This window comes from Podarcis muralis, chromosome 1, assembly GCF_964188315.1.
Source record: "Podarcis muralis chromosome 1, rPodMur119.hap1.1, whole genome shotgun sequence".
Taxonomy (NCBI): Eukaryota; Metazoa; Chordata; class Lepidosauria; order Squamata; family Lacertidae; genus Podarcis; species Podarcis muralis.
In genome coordinates, this window is record NC_135655.1 from 68341752 (window position 1) to 68361709 (window position 19958).

Sequence of the window (19958 nt, forward strand, 5' to 3'; positions counted from 1 at the left end):
GCCACGAATAAAAACATCTGAAAGGGTCCTTTGATCCATGAAAGCTGAATCTCTACAGGCAGAAGGCATTGTTCATTGGGGAGAGCTTGTTTTCCATGGGATTGTTTCCTAATTTACAGTTAAACTGCAGTTCAGATTACATTCTCTGCTCTCTGACAAAGATAAAATAATATGTCCTCCATATCTTCCCATTCAAATCCAAAATATACTTTTGACAGAGAAGAGATTCCTGTTGAACCATACAAGAGTTTTCATTCAAATGCTGTATAGGTCATGCAGTTCTTCTTATTCACACTGTCTGTTACAAGTTGTTTGTAGGAAAATTACGGTACTTTTCATTTCTGCTGGTAGTGAAACAAAGGTTCACTGATTTTGTTGTGCCACACAGATGTTTGTCACTCTTACTCTTGGAAGCAAGATGGGAAACGATGCAGCGCATGGAAGATTAGTGTACGGTTCCTTCACATCTGTTTGTTTTACCTTCAAATAGCATGGTTTTTGTAGGAGTACCCAGCTGAAAGAAATGACTAAGTTGAACAGAATTTAAAAGTCTTCCAAGCCACTCCTATGTGTCATGGGTCATCCCTATATGAAGGAAGCCTGGAAGTACTTGCTGTAAGAATCTCCAGTGCCACCTACTGGTATTTCATCAAAAGAACTCAAGTAGAACCCAGTGTGATCTCAATCCTAACTTGCAGTGCCAGAGAATCTTATCAAAATTCACCTTTGTAGTCATGTGGACTGTTTTTCATGATTTAGTAAAAGAAAACAATGTATTTCAATGTGTATCTGAAGAAGTATGCATGCACACAAAAGCTCATACCAAGAACAAACATAGTTGGTCTCTAAGGTGCTACTGGACAATTTTTTAATTTTTTTAAATATATTTCTACTGCCTTAGACCAACACGGCTACCTACCTGAATGTATTAGGTGATTGTTAGGGTGTTGTTTGGGTTTTTTCCCTTTAAGTGAAACACTAATCTCCAACTGTTTCCACTATCTATTTTTACTAGATATAAAACTGTTTTCTATAAAAAGAAGTAACTTAGCAAACAATGAGAATGACTGGAATTAAGTCAGATTTTACTTCAGCGATATAAATAATAATTGTGTTTCTGTTAGCTATTTCTAGCTCTTTTTTCTTTTTCTCCTAATGTAGTATAAAGCTGATCTCCATACTAATTATAGATAAGTCTGCTTGTAAGAATCAATTCATCTTACCTATTTGATGTATCGAATCTGAATAAGGTTGTGAAACTGGGTAATAGAAATGTTCTGAGAGGATTTACTGTGGGCATATCCATTGCTGTAAACACTGCTAGAGAGCATTGTGCAGTGTTTGCTCTTAAATTATTTTAAAATGTATTGGTGGTTCCCACAGCAAGATGTTTATCCAATTTTAGAAAGTATTTTTCACTGATAATAGCTGACAGTCCTGTAGCACAGCATAGTACAAAGTGAAAATGATATTAGTCACTGCTATACCAAATACAGTTCAGGGCAACAAGACTTAGTAAGCTTTGATTAGCTTGCATTCAGAAGTTTCCGTTTGACCCTCCACTTTCCCCCAGGAAAACCTGCAGTTTAGCACTGAATCAGAATCAGGTTTTCCACAGATTTCCATTTGTTCTGATTTAACACTAAAGAACAAGTTTTCCAGGGGGAAATGGAGGGGCAAAGGCAAATCCAGTCAGACCCATGCCTAGAAAGCATGGGACAAGCGAAAAACCGGTCAGACCCGTCCTTTCTAGGTACAGGAGAAGCGGAAGTGTAGGTGAGCTCTGTGTCTTGTTCACTACTGAGAAGCTTCCTATTTACAGCTACTAGATTCAAGTCGGTCAGCTCATTCATAGGCCTTACCAGTATGTTAAGGATCATGATGGTTGACTTTACAAAAGATGATACACTTTTGTACAAGAAGAGGTACAAAATAGGTAAGGAGTTGCCAACATATTAGCTAACATATTAGTAAAAGAGAATAAGCAAACCGAGGTACACAAAACAGGGTTTGGCCTGACATTCAATGTAATTTTAACAACTTGTACATTCTTCCATAACTTTATGGTCCAATAAAAAGGATAAACATATATACATTTACTCTGACACAAAAGTGAGCTGTCCTTGCTATAAGGTTCCTTTAAACATGTTTGGTTGTTTTTATTTTTCATGCCATACAGTTTGAAAAGAAAATCCCTGTCTCTCATATAGATGTAGAGATATGGCCTGCTGTGATCATTCAAGGTCCTGAAAATGTAATGTTTTCGAATTTAAAAATCCTATTTGAACTCAAATTGGTTTTTAATAAAAAAATAAAGTTGAAAGTCTTAATTTAGCTAATACAGGCTGCTATGTTAGCAGCAACTCAACAACAATTAATATTCAAAGAAAACATCACAGAAACAGCAAATGTGTATGCCAGTGACATTCATTATTCAGCTTAATTATTCATGGACAGCTCCAGTCAATAGGCAGCAGAGCATTGTAAACAGTGAGGTAGAAGGAACAAAAACTTCCTTTTCATTTGTACTCTTTTGCTATAGCCCAGTAGTTCAATCTGCCCTTTAGCTTGGATAGTAGGTCCCAGTGTCCTCTCCTGGTAGGATAGCTACAGTAAGAAACAAGTTGATGTGTATTTGAATTCTCCTGAGAATGGTTGCCACTCCTAGGCTACAAACAAGTACTACTGGCATATCCAGTGCAAGCCAAAGCATGTTTTGCTGCTGTCACACTGCTAGAAATAATGATTTTGAATAAAAATTGCAGAGGTCAGTACTAGAACCTTTTGAGACAGTCAGCAAAACTGGAACTCAGGTCTCATGTTTTGAAATACCAATCTCTCTTTACCACCTACCTGCAGCTTTTGGGGCCTGCCCAGTCCTCTTGTCTAGGAAGCAACAGCTGATTGGGGTAGTAATTAGTGAGAGACCAATCCAACAAATCCCAGTGGGCCGTTGAGGTGTAATTCTCTGCTGCCCTTGGCATTCTGTCTACTGAATGACATGATGTAGGATGAAATCTATGGGTAGGATTAGAAATGTCATAAGTTCACAGATAGAGCTACATGAGTTCACACTTTTAATGAAAACTACTATGTTATGATAGCTTCAAAGAGGAGCTTTTGACTAACTTGTAGGAAGCAGAGTTGCTTTTGCTTTCAATGTAGAAGTTTCCCCTTTGTGTTTTGTGCAAAAACTGTGCTTAGCTATTTTATCTGCTTGTTTCAATAAGTCATCTTGGGAACCGTGAGGTACAAATTGCATGGTAGCACCTTAAAGACCAACTAAGTTAGTTCTTGGTATGAGCTTTCGTGTGCATGCACACTTCTTTAGATACCTGTGCATGCACACGAAAGCTCATACCAAGAACTAACTTAGTTGGTCTTTAAGGTGCTACTGGAAGGAATTTTTTTTGTTTTGACTATGGCAGACCAACACGGCTACCTATCTGAAATTGCATGGTAGTTCATTTAAAGTTCTAATGTTTTCATAAAAGCTATATTTTATTTTAAATTCTAGGACATATTTGGGTTTTATTTTAAAAAATACTATTTCTCCAAAAGGTGATCACCATCTTATCTGTTGACTGAAGTATGTCTGTTTTCAAAGGGATCAAGAGAAACAGAAGGAGAGGAGGAGACAGGTTTGATCCAGCCCGCAGAAGTATTTGCTCCCAAAAGCCTGGTGTTGGTGTCCAGATTAGATTATCCAGAAATTTTCAGGGTAAAGAACCTGTCATTTATAATGTGTCATTGTACAAAATTGTTGGATATTTGATAAGTAACAGTGGCAAGTATTCTTGAACTGAAATATATTTACACTGTTATGAGAATTTAGACAGCACAAGGAGAAATAGCCTGCATTTTATACAAATCACATTTCACTGGTACATCAATGCTATGCACTTTTTATTCACAGAAGCATTATATTCAGAAGCACATATATACCAAATAAATATTTAGTTATCCCAGCCTAATGTCAGGGCTAAGCCATAGGCAACTGTCAGAGTTGCACTGGTGAATTGGAACCAAGGGACCAAGAAAGGAGTTGAAGCCAAAGAACACATCAAAACCAGAAGGAGCATCTTGCTCAGGCAAGGTCCCATCCCACAAAAGGAAGCCTTTATAGCCTTCCTGTCCAGATGATAATCCAAGCTGCAGTTCTGACGGCTCACCACAGGCAGCTGCTGCAAACTGGTTCTAGCCCTGGAATTTCCTAGCTACTCATATAGAACTAAAAATGTAAGCTTCAGAGCAATTAGTTTGGTCAAAGTAATTGAGTTGATTCACTTACATAGCTTAATGCTGGTTCTGATGCAACAGCTGATTCAGTAAACAAGCAACTGGTTAGGTAGCAAAGTGGGGGAAATATTTCAGCCTCACTCAAAACTCTTTGCACTCCAAATGAAATGGTTAAATGTTTGGCACAAGACTAATAAAAAAAATGTTTTATTTAAAATTTGCAGTACACGACTGTATTTTTGATTATGCCCAATATGTTATTACTTACACACGACTTTGAGACTGAGCTTCTAGATAACTCAAGCTATTGAGCTTCTTAATTGCAGTCCTTAAGTTTAGTATGGAAAGCCTCAGCAGTAGCTGGCCTTGCAGCCTGCAACTTTTATTTCTGAGGCTCATATGCGGTACACAAACAGCAACTTCTTTAAAAAGCCTTCCTTATACTTATGTCACTCAAAAATTAGTTCTTCCCCCCTCATTCATTCAACTTCCTCCTCCTGAAGGAACCCAGGGTGGCGAGCACATCCATAATAAAACTCAGCCCAGGCACTGATCTTAGGGGTGCCAGGAACAGTTTCCTTCAGCCATCAAACAGGGATGTTTTCAAATTCCTCCTGCAAGTCAGTAATGAGGGTGACAGGAGGGCCACAAATGGGGAACTGCTACTGAAACAACCCTGCCATGGGTCAGAGCAGCTCCCAGTGACAGCTGTACCAACAAGGCTCACTTGCCAACCATCCAGTCTGAGTTGGCTCATATTATGAAAAACCCTGTTTTAGGTACTTGGGTCTCAAGCTGTTAAGGGCTTTAGATGCTAGCACTAATGTCTTGAATTAGGCCTGGTACTTGCAACCTGAGCAGTGTTTTCAGAACCAGTGACATATGGTCCTATTGGGCTACCCCACTTACCAGCCTAGCAGCCACATTCTTCAATAGCTACAGCTTCCAGACCACCTTAAAGGTTAACCCTAAGTATTATAGTATCCCAAATTGGAGGTCACTAGAGCATGGACAACTGAGCAAAACTATCGCTGTGCAGGAATGGTCATAGACAGCAAACCATCATAAGCTGGGCATAAGTTCTGCTAGCCACAGAAGCCACTTGAGACTCTAGTGACAAGTTGGAATCCAGGGGTATGCCCAGACTGTGATCCTGTTCCTTCACAGGGGAGTGCAGTCACCTCGCAGAACGGATCACACACCTAATTCCCAGAAACAGGAACCACCCCCCACAACACTTCCATCTTAGCAGGATTTAAGCTGAGTTTATTGGACTCTATCCAGTCCATCACTACCTCTAGACACTTGTCCAACATCTTCACAGCCTTTCTTGATTTCAGTGGAATGCAGAAAGCTGTGTTCATCAGCATGCTGCTGAAACTATGCTCTAACCCCCAGACGAGAGCTCCCAACTCTTTAATATAGATGCTCAATAGAAAAAGGAAACAGAATCGACTCTTGTGGGGCAGCCCTATGGGACCCAGCCGTGGTGCTAAGCACCAATCTCCTAGAACTGTCTGGTAGCAACCCTGCAGGTAAGAGCAGAACTAATGTAACACATTACCACCAACTCCCATCTCTTTGAGTTGCTTCAGAAGAACACCATGGTCAATTGCATCAAAAGCTGCTGACAGGTAGAGGCAAAACAACATTCTCTTTTCTCACTGCTCATAAAGATCAGTCATGGTTATCAAGATGGTTTCAGTTCTAAAACCAGGCCTGAAACTACTGCTACGGAAACATACTACTGATAAAGCTATATAGTTCTAACTCGAAAGCCTTAGATTGCACTTTAATTAAGCAAAATATTATTTTCATATATAAATATTCCAAAATTGCATTCCTTATACTACAGATGTATATTTTCCAATAATTATTAGTATTATCTTTTCCCCAGGTTGCAATGTAATATATTTTTATTTCATGTTTTAGGCTTGCCTTGGCTTGGTCTACACTGTGTATGTGGACAACCTGCATGTTTCACTGGAGAGTATCATTGCAAATCTCTGTTCGTGCTTTGTCCCTGCTGCTGGAGGGTCACAGGTAAATAGGAAAAAAGGGTATTTATTCAGCTAATTTGATTTATGAAGAAAGCAAAAAATAAATTCTTTAAATATTTTGATTCAATAGAGGACCATAGTTCAGTTGAGTATGTCCCAGTGGCCCGTCTTCTAAAGAGAGCGAGAATTCCATTCCACCATAAGGTCAAAGGGTTAATTCTGTCATTTCAAATTCCTGTTTCAAGGCATAGTACGAATTCAGAAACATTGCTGTAGAATTCAATCTTTTTTATTACCAGTGCTTCAAAATATTTTATGTTTTTTCTTGGTTTGCATGAGATACTGGGGAGCGGAGTTTTTCTGTTCTTTGAACTTGATTTTATTGGGTCAGTCCTGGTGTAGTTCATTGTTTCAGTGGACCTACCACATAGTCTTCAATGATAATGCAGATTTCAATGAAAGACAACAATGATGAAATTAGGTTTTAAGAAAACCATGCTCTGTTGCATACTAGTAATTTGTGCCTTAAGATGAAAAATAGTTGCACAGAATTCACATGTAAGTATGGATGATTTTGTCATGATAAAGGTAATTCAGTTGCCATTGCAAATTTCAGAAGTGGGGTGTTATGGTGAATACCATCAGCAAGAGCCTTTTCCTTCCCATTTCCCTACTGCCAACATACTCTGCTGATAGTACCCTGGATCAGGGAAGAGGGGGGGGGGCACTGAAATGTCCTTGTCATACTTTGAGTTGGTAGACTGTACTGAAGAATGAGTAGTGTGTTACCTAGAAAAGAAGCCAGAATTTCTTCTTCCCATTTCCTCATAAGTTAGCTTCATTCCCAACTCTTGCTTGTACATTACTGTAGTTTATATACTCATTGAAGGTAGTGCTGACATAATGACTATTTGACCAATCTACTATATACCATATATGCATTTTTTTCTTAACCCCCATGCTTCAGTCCTTGCGCAACACCCTCTCTTTAGAGGACATGCTTTGCAGTCCTGGCATTCTTAGCCTAAAGAAGGATCAGGTAGCAGGTGATGGGAGAGCTGCTGCCACTGAGAGTAGATGGACTCTCAGTCAAACCCAGTATATGGCACCTTTCCAAGTAGTTCCCAATGAAGTAATTGTGTTTGCAGAATGACTTCCACTTGCACAGTGGAACTTGCCCTCCTCCTCCTCCCAAATCTTGGGGGAACCCTATAGTGCATTTGGTGCATCTGTGCAAAGGGTTCATAGGGTAAGGAGAGGGATGGGAAGTTGTGTTAGCAGAAGTCATTCTGCAAACGGAATTACTGTGTTGGATGCAATGCTTTATGCTTTTTCTCAGGCAACTTATCCTGTAGCCTGCTTTAGTAAGCATGAATCTCTGTATACTTCTTTCCCTCTTGCCTCTACTTGACTTGCCAGAGCCATTTCCACACTCCTTCCATTTGTTTAGTTGCTTCCTTTCCAATTCTCAGTGGATTGCCTGGCTTTGATGAACAGGGATCTTTCATTCTTTTTCATGTTTTATGGACGTGGAAATGGACTTACAACCAAGATTACTAGAAAATGGACTTACAAAGCAGCCAATTCTTGGATGCCTTTTTGCGTTCAGTCAGAAATAGTCAGAAAAAGACTATTTTCTTTCTTTCTTTTTTTTAAAGCAGACTTGCAGGAGCCCGATACTATAGTGCCACATGAGTGTATGTGTTAACCCTCCACAGTCCCAAAACAATCCTCCCTTGAGCTGCTATTTTCCTCAGTAGAGGGAAACTGATGTTGGCAACAATGACAATGATTTTCATTGGGGTTATGGCTCAGGGAGAAAGGGTTAATTCCCTCTCCCACACTCTGTGGTCCTGATCTTGACCAGCCCTTCCCCGCAGCTGCTGCTAAAAGGTAAAGGTACCCCTGCCCGTACGGGCCAGTCTTGACAGACTCTGGGGTTGTGCGCCCATCTCACTCAAGAGGCCGGGGGCCAGCGCTGTCCGGAGACACTTTTGGGTCACGTGGCCAGCATGACAAAGCTGCATCTGGCGAGCCAGAGCAGCACACGGAAACGCCGTTTACCTTCCCGCTGGTAAGCGGTCCCTATTTATCTACTTGCACCCGAGGGTGCTTTCGAACTGCTAGGTTGGCAGGCGCTGGGACCGAACGACGGGAGCGCACCCCGCCGCGGGGATTCGAACTGCCGACCTTTCGATCAGCAAGTCCTAGGCACTGAGGCTTTTACCCACAGCGCCACCCGCTACCCCTTAGCAGCTGCTGCTAAGTCACCCCAAAGTCCATTGGGTCCTTTATCTTCTTGGAGAAGATAAGCCCTGGTAAAAGACTCATGATGCTGCAAAGCCCAGGGAGAAGTGAGATACCTCCCCACCCCATCAGTGTTCTCTGTGATTCACAGAACACTCAGTTAGTGATTGGTGGCAAGAGAGGGACAAGTGTTTGTTCACTGTGCTCACAGCAGTTGCTAGAACTATATTGGCAACATGACGACCGTGTTTGGGGGCCCAAAATTGTAGGATATTGAATAGTATGCAATTGTAAACACATAAACAACAGTTTGACTTAATTAATATATATCTGATGACAATGGTTCAAAAACAACTCGCCTCATATTGCATAAGCAATAATAGTGTATTAATATATATTTCTACAGAAGCTGTTTTCCTTGGGAGCAGGAGACAGGCAACTGATACAAACTCCTTTACATGATAGTCTTCCTGTCACAGGGACCAGTGTGGCTCTTCTGTTTCAACAATTAGGTATGTCTGTTTTGGGGTTATTATTATTTTTATATTTTGCCATTGTTTCTAAACTGACTGCACATATGTAATAGTAACTTTTGCTGGTTTTGAGTTTCAAAACCTAAGATGTTGCTTTTTCTGTATTTTGGAACATAGTTGTACATGTCCTAATGATGATCTGAATGTAACCTGGGTGTCTTGCAGCTGTATCCAGTTTGATTAGTACTTTACTGCTGTATTGCTCTGCATGCGTGCACACACTTGAGACAAATGAGTCTGAAGCTAGTACAAATCACAATGACTTGAGGAATTTATCACACCTAGTAGATGTGTTTCTGTCATACCATAATATTATCATAGATCTAATCTGTGATATTTCTTTCTGTACTTTTTTCTTCTTCAGCTGCTTGTTTCTTTGCTGTGCAACCTTAATATTTCTTTTGTTTTTTTAACTAAAGTTTAAAATATCTCTTTGTAGCTGAGAAATTAAACCAAGTATTAAACATTTTTTTCAATTTAATTCCTAATGGTGAACATATTGCAATAAACAGGGACAAATTAGAAATGCAGCACACAGGGAGAATGAAATATGCACAAGGTACCAAGTTTTCAATGGAAGCAAATCTGTAAAGCCTGGTTTTGGGAGAGAAGATACATAACAGCAACCTTTATGCAAAGAAAGATACAGTACTTGGATGACAGCTTGTTGAGAAATGAAGCTAAATATTTTTTGTACTTGCATGGGGCATATATACTGTGCAGTGAGACAGCTTTTACCCCTTGCTAAGATATACTCCCATCTACTGGATGAAAGTTGAGGTATAGTGTTGCCATAAGTGGCAGGAAAATTATCTTTCTAGGTTCATAGTGACACCGGACCTGGAGGGTACATGTGCTTTCCTTGTGGTTTTGCTCTGTTCCTCGAACAACAGAAGTATAGCTGTGATGTGTGATGTGCCTTCAAGTAGAGCTCCCTGCAGAGTACCAAGAAAGAAGCACTCTGTGGGCACATTTTTCTCTGTCGTATCTCATTGGAAAGTCATGTGGCAGTTGTAATAGCACTCAGCAGTTAACTCCCCCAAAACCCTCAATCTCTTGCTGAAAAAATAATCCTTATGGCATCTGCACCTGAAAGCCTTCTTTACTCAGTTGGATGTTTCAGCGCAAATCTAGAAACAGTTACAAGGGATGAGTGAATGTTTACACTAAACAGTACATAGGAAGCTGCCTTATAACAAGTCAGACTGTTTCCTCCTCTACCTCAGTATTGTTGGCATCCTCTCGAGGGTTTCATACAGGAGACTGCCCAGTCCTACCAACAGACATCAGGGATTGAAAGAGGGACAAGTGTATAACCTGCTACAGAGTTACAGTCCCTTTTGCTACTTTTGCTGATGACAGTTTCATTGGTCTATTATGTAGTAAATTAACAGAAAAATATGTGTTTAGTACAGAAGCTGTGAGGTTTCTGGTGAGGTTTTTTTTTACTCCCAGGGTAAAAAAACAACTCCTACAGCCATGCATGTTCTTGGAGTCATGGCAGAACAGCATGTTCCATGATATAACTTTTTATAGTGCAAAGCAGCTGTGGGTGACTTTAGATTGAGCAGAAGTCTGGCATTTCCAGCTGTTTGTCTACTCACCCCCCCCCCCCCGCTTCCATTGCTCTTTTCCCTAAGGAGTAAAAAATATAGATCTAAATATATTTACTCCTAGAGGTGAAAAAGCAGCATGATCTTAAGCACACAAATGTTGGCAAAGAAACAGTTAAAATGCCCCTTTCTACCTTCACTAGCCCACTTTCCCACTGCTGAATCTGAATCCACCAGCAGCTGCTTTATAGTATAAAAGAAAGCCCTTGGACTGGTAGACCAACCACAGAGCTTACACTTAATGTTCTCGGTCTAAGGTAAAAAGCCAGAATGAAACAGGTATTACAGAATGTTTTGTTCACTTGTACAAAAATGTGCTGAGTAACAAGTTTGGGACATTCACTAACTCATTTATGAGTAATTTACTATAGTTTCATTGTAGTTTTTGAGCCACTTACACAGGAACCAGAACATTGGCACAAACATACTTTTTTTCCCTTGAGAAAATTCTATGGTTAGAATATATCCGCATCTGTTGAAGACTGAAGAAGTTCATTGTGATGGCGAAGAAGTTAGCATATTAGCTTTTCCATGGTCAGTGAAAACATAAATTTTAGTGTCCACTAATTTTAAGCAGACCATTTGCAACAAAAACTAAATTTAGGAAAGATGTTTAGCTTACTCTGTCATAGCCTACTCGTGGTTCTGCTTCTGTTACAGATTGCTTTCAAATGTTAAAATAAGCCTTATGCGGGAATGAAAGACTGGAAAATTTTGAAACAAGTTTCTCAGACAGCATGAATGCACCCCAAGCCACAGAAAATTCATGTAAGTGGTTGGAGTTGGAAAACTAGCTACCCTCAGGTCACAATACTGACAAAGCAAATTGTAGAGTATCGTTATCTAAAGCCATGCTGTGGAATGTTTGGAAAGACTTTTGGCTTAGACTCCCTTTTGCATAATTCATCATCATTGATTTTCAATGAATGCAAATGAATTATTGTTGCCTAGCACTGGCATTTTTCTGGAACTCACCCAACAAATTTCATGGTTTTGGAGGTAGAGGACAAAGGCAATTGAGCATTTATAGAGCACCTTTGGTAATCTAGGAGAGGTACTGGACATGTTGCTGGATTGGCTTAGAAGCCTATTGAATATTATGCATATGTAAGAAACCTGGCTTTTCAGCTGAGGAAGAACAACATTCGGGTGGATTTTACTTTACTTACAATCAATGCTATTTTTCGAGAAAAAGAGGTGCCAGAAGTCACCATGTACGCCTCCTTTGTTCTCTTAGAATGCCAATGGCGCTCAGCTGAGAGGTACCGGAACTGAGTTCCGGTGAGTTCATAATGAAAAGAAACCCTGCTTACAATTTTATAGGATGTTGACATGGGAAGGTAAACAATGCGGTGAATCCCTGGTTTTGTTAGGAGTTAAGTGGAACAAGGGTTTACACTTGTGATAAAGTGTGACTGATGTGTACACTTAACATTTTCCATCCATTGCTCTCCTGCTTTCTTGCCAACTTTATTTTTACTTTGAATTGCTCTATGCCAAGTTGTCTGTATGGATTCTTAATTTTTTCATTATTTGTGCTTTCCCCTCCCCTTGGAACCAAACAAGTCAACACAGATAATAAAAATGCAAATAGAGCTGAGCGAAAATGTTTCTGTATGGGAAGCGGGGGCTTTGTTGTTAAAATCTTCATCAGTGTAAGAAGGGTCCCACATTTCACTAATTTGGGGGTAGTGGTTTTGAAAGAGCTGCAAGAGTTCAGTTATTAGAATGATCCCTGATTGGCTAGAATTACCCATGTGATCTGTATCAGACAGTTTTCACCAATCTGATGCACTCAATATGCTTTGGACTAGAACTTCCATAAGCTGCAACCAGCATGGCCAATGGACAGGGATGCTGGGAGTTGTGACCAAAACATCTAGAAGGTCCCAGGTCTGGGAAGGATGTTACAGAAAGTAAATGTGCTTTATTTGCTGTTGTGACATCATAATATCCAGTAAGGTAATATGACTCTATGGATCACTGACTCAAATGGCACAAGTGCAGATGATATGAAAGGGAGTGGCAGTGGCTTTGAAGAGTTGTGAAAGGGCACAAACTAATTAGGGGTTTTCAGGATCTGTTTGGCCCTCCATGACTACTTTTGTAAAAAGCTATAAAAGAATATTGAAAAGTGAGCAAACTATAGAGAGTGTTCTATGAGCCCCTAGTTCTGAGAAAACATTAATTCATTTTTCTCAGACATAATAGTGTAGGAATAGCTATAATTAACAAAATATGGTTGTCTTGGGCTGTATTATATGATCTCTGTTTATTTAAGCCTCAATATATCCTTCATGCCTTTTATAAAATAATCTGTTTAAACTCAGACCAACTTTCAACTCTGATTATGTTTAATTCTATTCAGATGTTAATGTACTAAAGGTCATTTATTTGAAATTGATAAAAAAGACACTGGATTAATAACTAGTTTTTAAAAACATTTCTGCATCATTTTTTCTAGTCTTTTGCATGCAGACAGATGAATAGTTACATTAGTCTGGGAGGCTTGGCATGGAATGGTGGGATCTTCATTCTATTCTTTCTTTGTTCTAAATTAAGGCCTGTAATCTAAATATAGAGCAGTTTTGCAGCAAGCTAGTTATACCCAACCACCCTAGTGCAGCTACTTCCTCTGTGAAATAAAGAGGCACCTAGTTGCTTAAATCTCTGCTTCCACCAACCACAATTCTAAAAAATTAAGATTAAAGCAGTAATTGTTTCTCACCCCTTAATGGCAAACAAATTTATTAGTAACTAGTCCTCTATAAAGGGAACTAGTATTTTTCTGAATGTCGCAGTGCATTCTTTACATATTAAATGCGTCCTATGGAAAGCAAGAGTTATGAGAGAACAAACCTAAAATAAACGTTGAAACATGTTACTAGAGCTGCATTTGCACAGACATGAGCTGTCTTTAACAAATTGTTCCCATATGTTTACCAAATACAGAGTAGTCAACAATTACAAAACAAATTCATCATTTTTTACTTTGGCTATATTATTTAGAGAAACATTGTGCAATGGTGATGTGTAACCCACCCAAACCCCCTTTCCAGAAAAAGGAAGGCTTTGTAACACCACCCAGGACACATTGTCTCTGAACAGACAAATATCCAGGGCACCAACCTACATTTGAGGGCAATAGTCCAAAATAGTTTGAATCATTAGTAATCCATGAAAGAATGAAACATAATTTTAAAAATAGGCTTTATTTTAAGATATCTGTTTATGATAAATTGACAAGAGGCAGACTTATTATTCCCCAGATATTGAAAGTGATATCACTTTTAAGAGCTTTACTTGAGCAATGAAATCAAATAACCTATTTTTAAACTTGGTTTCAGTTAAAATCATGCCTAGAGGGAGAATCCCATTTTCCAGAATTTTTTCAGCCGCAGTCAACTATATGGGTCCATCTGAAAAATAATAAATTGTCCAGAATTACTAACCCTATTGTGGGTCATGTTGACCAGAGGTGTGTGAGTGGGGTGGAACTGCTATCATTCACATGGAAACCTTCAGGCCTACATTGGAACTACAGCCATCAGGACTGGCTTACAACTATAACTTCTCTCACTAGGTTCAGTTTGTATTTTTTCCTGGTCTGTCAAGATCACCATAATTAAAGGCCTGAGTTGCTTTATGAATTCAGACTGGGCTGTGGAGTTGCAAGCAGCTTACTACAAGAGTTGAAAGTCAGCATGGATAGTTCAGTTGGTTAAAGCGTGGTCCTGATAATGCCAAGGTTGCAGATTTCATCCCCATATGGGATAGCTGCATATTCCTGCATTGCAGGGGGGTTGGACTAGATGATCCTTAGGGTCCCTTCCAACTCTAAATTTTATTATTCTACTAAGATCAACAAATATACATCTGAACAAAAAATTGTTAACATATGGTATCATTTACATCTAGTAATATTAACTAAAATTTAAAAATAGCTGGCATAGTTTCATGGACAGTTATTTTCTGCATCTAGATTAGGAGCAGACCGCTGAAAGACAAAGGACCACTTTGAACATTGCATGGCAAGTGTATATATTGCAGACCTAACAGTGTTTCTTGGCAAATACATAATGCATAAACAACAGATAAGTGTCTGTAAAACACTCATGTACACACTTGAGGAAACCACAGCAAAGTCAGCTAAAAATAACCAAGTATCTATTCCTGAACCTGCAGCTATAATTTGAATTTGATGTGTTGCTGTCTGAACATGGATGAACCCAGAGCAAATGCAGTTGCTCCCTGATATATTAATTCTTCAAACTTCTGGAAAGTTCACAAATCTTGTTGCTCTGGGGTCCTTTGGCAGGAAGGGCAGGTTAACATTTTAATTAACTTATGAAGCTAGTTTTCATTATTTATTTGCTGAGCCTTTTCTTTGAATATTATAAACAGTTTATTTCTATTTATTTTACTATGTACTGTAGTAACATGCTGCTTGGGCCAATATCTCCCTAAATAAACCGTGAACCATAGGATTCAGAGCTGTCCATCTCACTTCTAAATATACTTAGTGGCCTAGGTGTTTTGGCCTGAGAAAGCAAGTGATTTAGAGGAGGAAAGGAGAGTTAGAACTGAACACATATGTACACACACAAAACAAATGTAGCAGTAATTTTAGAAGTCTGAAATAATTACAAGTTTAACTTTTAATTTCTTGCTGCAAAAGAGGATGAGAATCTCTGTTTGAATGCCCACAGTTCATGATTACTGGAATTCACAACTTCAGTACTGGACTATTACAAATATTCAGTACTTTTTAAAGTAGTAATTTTAATTTATGCATACAGAATAAACAGCTATCTTAAATTTTGAAGTTCAAAGCATAAGTGTCTGTGGCAGTAGTGTTAGCTATATGATGAACTTTGAAAATTTAACTTGATAGTTTTCAAAGCAGTTGCTTTCTCTGAGTGAGTTCACACTTAACCAATATGCCATACATTTTTGTGGCACACAGGCTTAGAGTACACATGGCATCTGACAGTCTGTGTGACATTTGGTAGTGCTGCATCACCCATCTGCTTTTGCTCTATCAAAGGTTTCAGGATGTTATGACCACAACAACTAGAATATTACACTTGATATGTCTGAAGGCCACCCCAGACCATGTTTATTACAGGATATCAACCTACCAGTGACCTATTAGATATGAATTGCCAAGCAACCTTCTGCAACTTGAAGGCTTGATTATTCTGAAAAACAGTTACAAAGAATGCAAATAAAAAGAACATCCAGAATGGGCAAATACAAACACTGATGAAGTGCTGTATCTATCAGGACTCCTCCTTTTTCTAAAAGTGCTTTACTTTTTATACAGTGGTACATCGGCTTTCAGACGCTTCAGGTTACAAACTCCGCTAACCCAGAAATAGTACCTCAGGTTAAGAACTTTGCTTCAGGATGAGAACAGAAATTGTGGCGTGGTGGCAGCAGGAGGCCCCATTAGTTAAAGTGCTGCTTCAGGTTAAGAACAGTTTCAGGTTAAGAACGGACCTCCAGAACGAATTAAGTTCTTAACCTGAGGTACCACTGTATAGTGGTGGAAGCTACAAACAACTGAGGCTGTATGTTTATACACATAGCCTTTGAAACACACATGGGCGACCCCCCCCCCCATGCTCCTTTGAACATAGCAGCTGGCAGTTGTACACACTTTTGCACAATACCATCTTCTAGAGTCAATGTTGTCTGTTTGCACAGGTGGACATGTTCTCAAACTAATATGCAAGGGTATTTTCTCATCCCCTCAATTAGTGTTTCCACACTAATTGCATCAAAAGCTGTAGAGAGATCCAATGGAACTAATGGGTGCACTTCTCATGTTCAGTTCACCCACCAAGGCAATTAAAACAATTTCTGTTCCATAACCAGGCCTAAAACCAGATTAAAATGGCTCTAGGATCTTGAAGCTGAGCTGTCACCCAATACTTTGACCCATAAACATATACTGTATTGGCCCGAATATAAGCCGCACTTCCCCCCACCCCCAGATTCCAACTGTGAAAACTTAAAGTGTGGCTTATATTTGCGAGCTTACAAAAATAATCCAGTATGCAGCCAGGAGCATAGGGCAAACAGTGCCAGGAGCGCGGCAAAGTGGTGCCCGCCCCACGCATAGTCCCCTGTCCTCTCCCCCAAGGCCAGAAAAGGAGAGAGCGAGGAAGGGGAAAGGCTGCAGGCAACATAACATGGCTCCCCCCGCCCATTTACACAGCTAGGAGTGCAGGCCAAACAACACCAGGAGCACGGTGAAGTGGTGCCCGCCCTGCACGTAGCCCCCCATTCTCTCGCCAAAGGCAAGGACAGGAGAAAATGAGGAAGGGAGCAGCTTATATTCGGGTATTGTCTTTTTTTCTCCTCCCCCCAACTTTTAAATGTGTGGCTTATATTCAGGTGCGGCTTATAATCGGGCCAATATGATAAGCTATATGCTAATATATTAGCATAGTAATTGCTGGATCACTGGAACATTTCATTCAGTTAACAAATACATATCCATATGCTGTTATACTGTCAGACTTACAGAGTACAGTAATCTTGGACTCTTTTTAGCCATAAAAATGTATAGCAGAGGAAGCAGCTGTCAAAACTTCCCTTCATTGTCCTACATTCTGCTTAGCTTTTCCGTAACTCAACATGCCACCTGGTTGTTCCAGCTCAGTCTTCCACTGTCCTTTTACTACTTTGCTGGGAATGTATATAAGATATGATGGTGATGGTGATGGTATTGTGATCTAATTAGAAATAGGGAATACTTTGTGTGGAGGAAGATAACTGGTTAGAATGCATATCCCAAGCAGAGAAATTATTTGTGTTCTATCAGCCAGTTCTGTGAGACTTGGTTGTAAATCACTTTCTATTGCCTTGGGAAAAGTAAAGCTACTAACAAATGTAATAAATAAAGTACCATTTTTTATTTTTTAAAAAAGAGCTGTGGGGATAAATGGGTATGAAAGGTGGGGACACAGAGAAGCTATGTAAAAACTAGTGAATGAACACTGAAAGCAATTGTATTTGTATGCTGCTTCTGTATCCATCCATGACTCAAAGGGATTTGTGAATGTAAACAGGCCTAAATAGTACCTTGCAGCATTTGTCCTGGACCTGTTACAACTTTTCATATTTTTAACTTTCTCACATTATTATCTTTAAACTGAAGTTGTGTTTATTATTATTATTATTATTATTATTATTATTATTATTATTATTATTTATACCCCACCCATCTGGCTGGGTTTCCCACTCTTGGCGGCTCCCAACAGAATATTAAAAACACGATAAAAGATCCAACATAAAAAACTTCCCTAAACAGGGCTGCCTTCAGATGTCTTCTAAAAGTCAGTTGTTTATTTCCTTGACATATGAGGGGAGGGTGTTCCACAGGGCGGGCGCCACTGCCAAGAAGGTCCTCTGCCTGGTTCCCTGCAACCTCACTTCTCGCAGTGAGGGAACCGCCAGAAGGTCCTCGGAGCTGGACCTCAGTGTCCGGGCTGAACGATGGGGGTGGAGACGCTCCTTCAGGTTAATAACTTTAAGATGTTCTTTCAGAGCAACCTGATGGCCAAATACTTTTATAGTATTTGACCTGTTTCTTCCAAAAACTTTATATATGTAACTTTACACCAGGCAAAAAGCTATGAGATAAAAAATAATTCCTGCCAACCTAGCAGTTCAAAAACATACCAGTGCAAGTAGATAAATAGGTACCACTGCGGTGGGAAAGTAAACAGTGTTTCCATGCACTCTGGCACTCATCACAGTGTCCCGTTGCACCAGAAGCAGTTTAGTCATGCTGGCCACATGACCCAGAAAGGTGTCTCTGGACCAACGCCGGCTCCCTCGGCCTGAAGCAAGATGAAAGCCGCACCCCAGAATACTCAGAATGCCCACCTCCTTTCTATGTTTACTGTTCTATGCTCACATAAAGTCTGTTTTGCCAATATATAGGTACTGACAGTTCCTGATTTTTAACATTTATCTCCTTTTCATTTAGAGTATCAGGGTTCATACATGTTTGGCCTTTGCTGAGTCCTGGGCAGTGCTGAGTTTCTGGTTTGAACTGACTATTGTTATTAATGCTGAATTCAGTAAATCTAGAGAGTAATTAAATTCTTTGTATTATATTAAGCACCCAAAATAAACAATGAACTAATATCATTTGAGTTTGTTTCTACTTCGTAAAATTACTGTCAGTTTACTAGGCAGATGTACCAGTTTTCTTGGAATAATATTTCAAAATGTCTCTTCCACTTTAAACTGTCTCTTAATCAAGCCTGTTTCCCATTCCTATTAAGATGTTGCATTATAAAACTTTTACAACCTCTGTACTGGGCTGTGCCAACCACCATAATCTTTCAGAAAAGCTTTCTCAAAGTTGTTGACCCATTTTTGTGGATTAGTCTCACTAGGTTACAGATTATTTCTTTTGTTAAGCTTTTAATTATAACCTATTCTAAGATCCCGGAACCTGTTGCATCATATTGGTTAGAGAATTTATTGATCTTGATAAATACCCTAATCCAGTGTCTATAATTGCTCATTTTATTTAAGCATCTTACAGTCACTGTTTTTAGACTTCTGAAACATTGTACCATGGAATAATATTGTAATAGTTTGAACAATGAACTATGCACTTTTGTGTGCATGCGTGTCTCTTAAATCATTTTCTTAAAAAGAACAACAGGAAGCAGGCTGATTGATTGCATTTTTTAAAAGTAGGAAGTCAGATATTTTAGTGCAAATTACATATCATTTCAAATACTTGAAAACAGTGAAGGTCAGTCAGGAAACCTCTGTTCAAAAATTTCCAGCATATGGATAATGTTCAACAGGATGTATGCTTGACTATGGAATCTTAATCTGTAATAATCAACATGAGAAAGATTGTTGATATGTTTTTGTGTTGTCTAGTCTGTTTGTGCCCTGGCTAGTCAGTGTCACGGATGTACCTTGAAGTTCAAGGTTACCAACAAATATAGTTCTGCCTTCCAGCATGAGGAAGCAACACTGATCTGTCTTCAGAAGTTGCTGTTGCAATACGTTATCATTCAGGAGCTGAAAAGGACCTTTTGCTTGTTTATTTCATTGACTTGTTTAAGGAAGGAAGAGAAGTAAACAGTTATTACATTTAGCTCTTAGGACTTACAATAGCAGATGTAGGCTCCTTTAAAAATGCAGAATATTTGAATATATTCTGTAGCTCAGTTTACAGGACAATCCTATACATGTTTACTTGGAAAAAAGCCCCTTTGGATTTAGTAGGGCTTATACCCAGGTAGATGAATACAGGATTGCAGTCATCAGCTCCCATGTGTTTT

General features: G+C 39.3%; 1 protein-coding gene across 5 annotated transcripts in view; it reads left to right on the top strand.

Moving 5' to 3' along the window:
- The window catches only part of SBF2 (SET binding factor 2), a 212273-nt gene that overhangs the window by 100887 nt on the left and 91428 nt on the right, over positions 1-19958 (top strand). For 4 of the 5 annotated variants that reach the window (XM_028731545.2, XM_028731515.2, XM_077930483.1 and 1 more), the window contains 3 exons: positions 3608-3721; positions 6172-6282; positions 8893-8998. In XM_028731545.2, coding sequence (XP_028587378.2) covers positions 3608-3721; positions 6172-6282; positions 8893-8998 — 331 coding nt within the window. Of the gene's footprint in view, positions 1-3607; positions 3722-6171; positions 6283-8892; positions 8999-11307; positions 11401-19958 lie in introns of those variants that run through there. The other variant, XM_028731504.2, reaches the window with a different exon arrangement.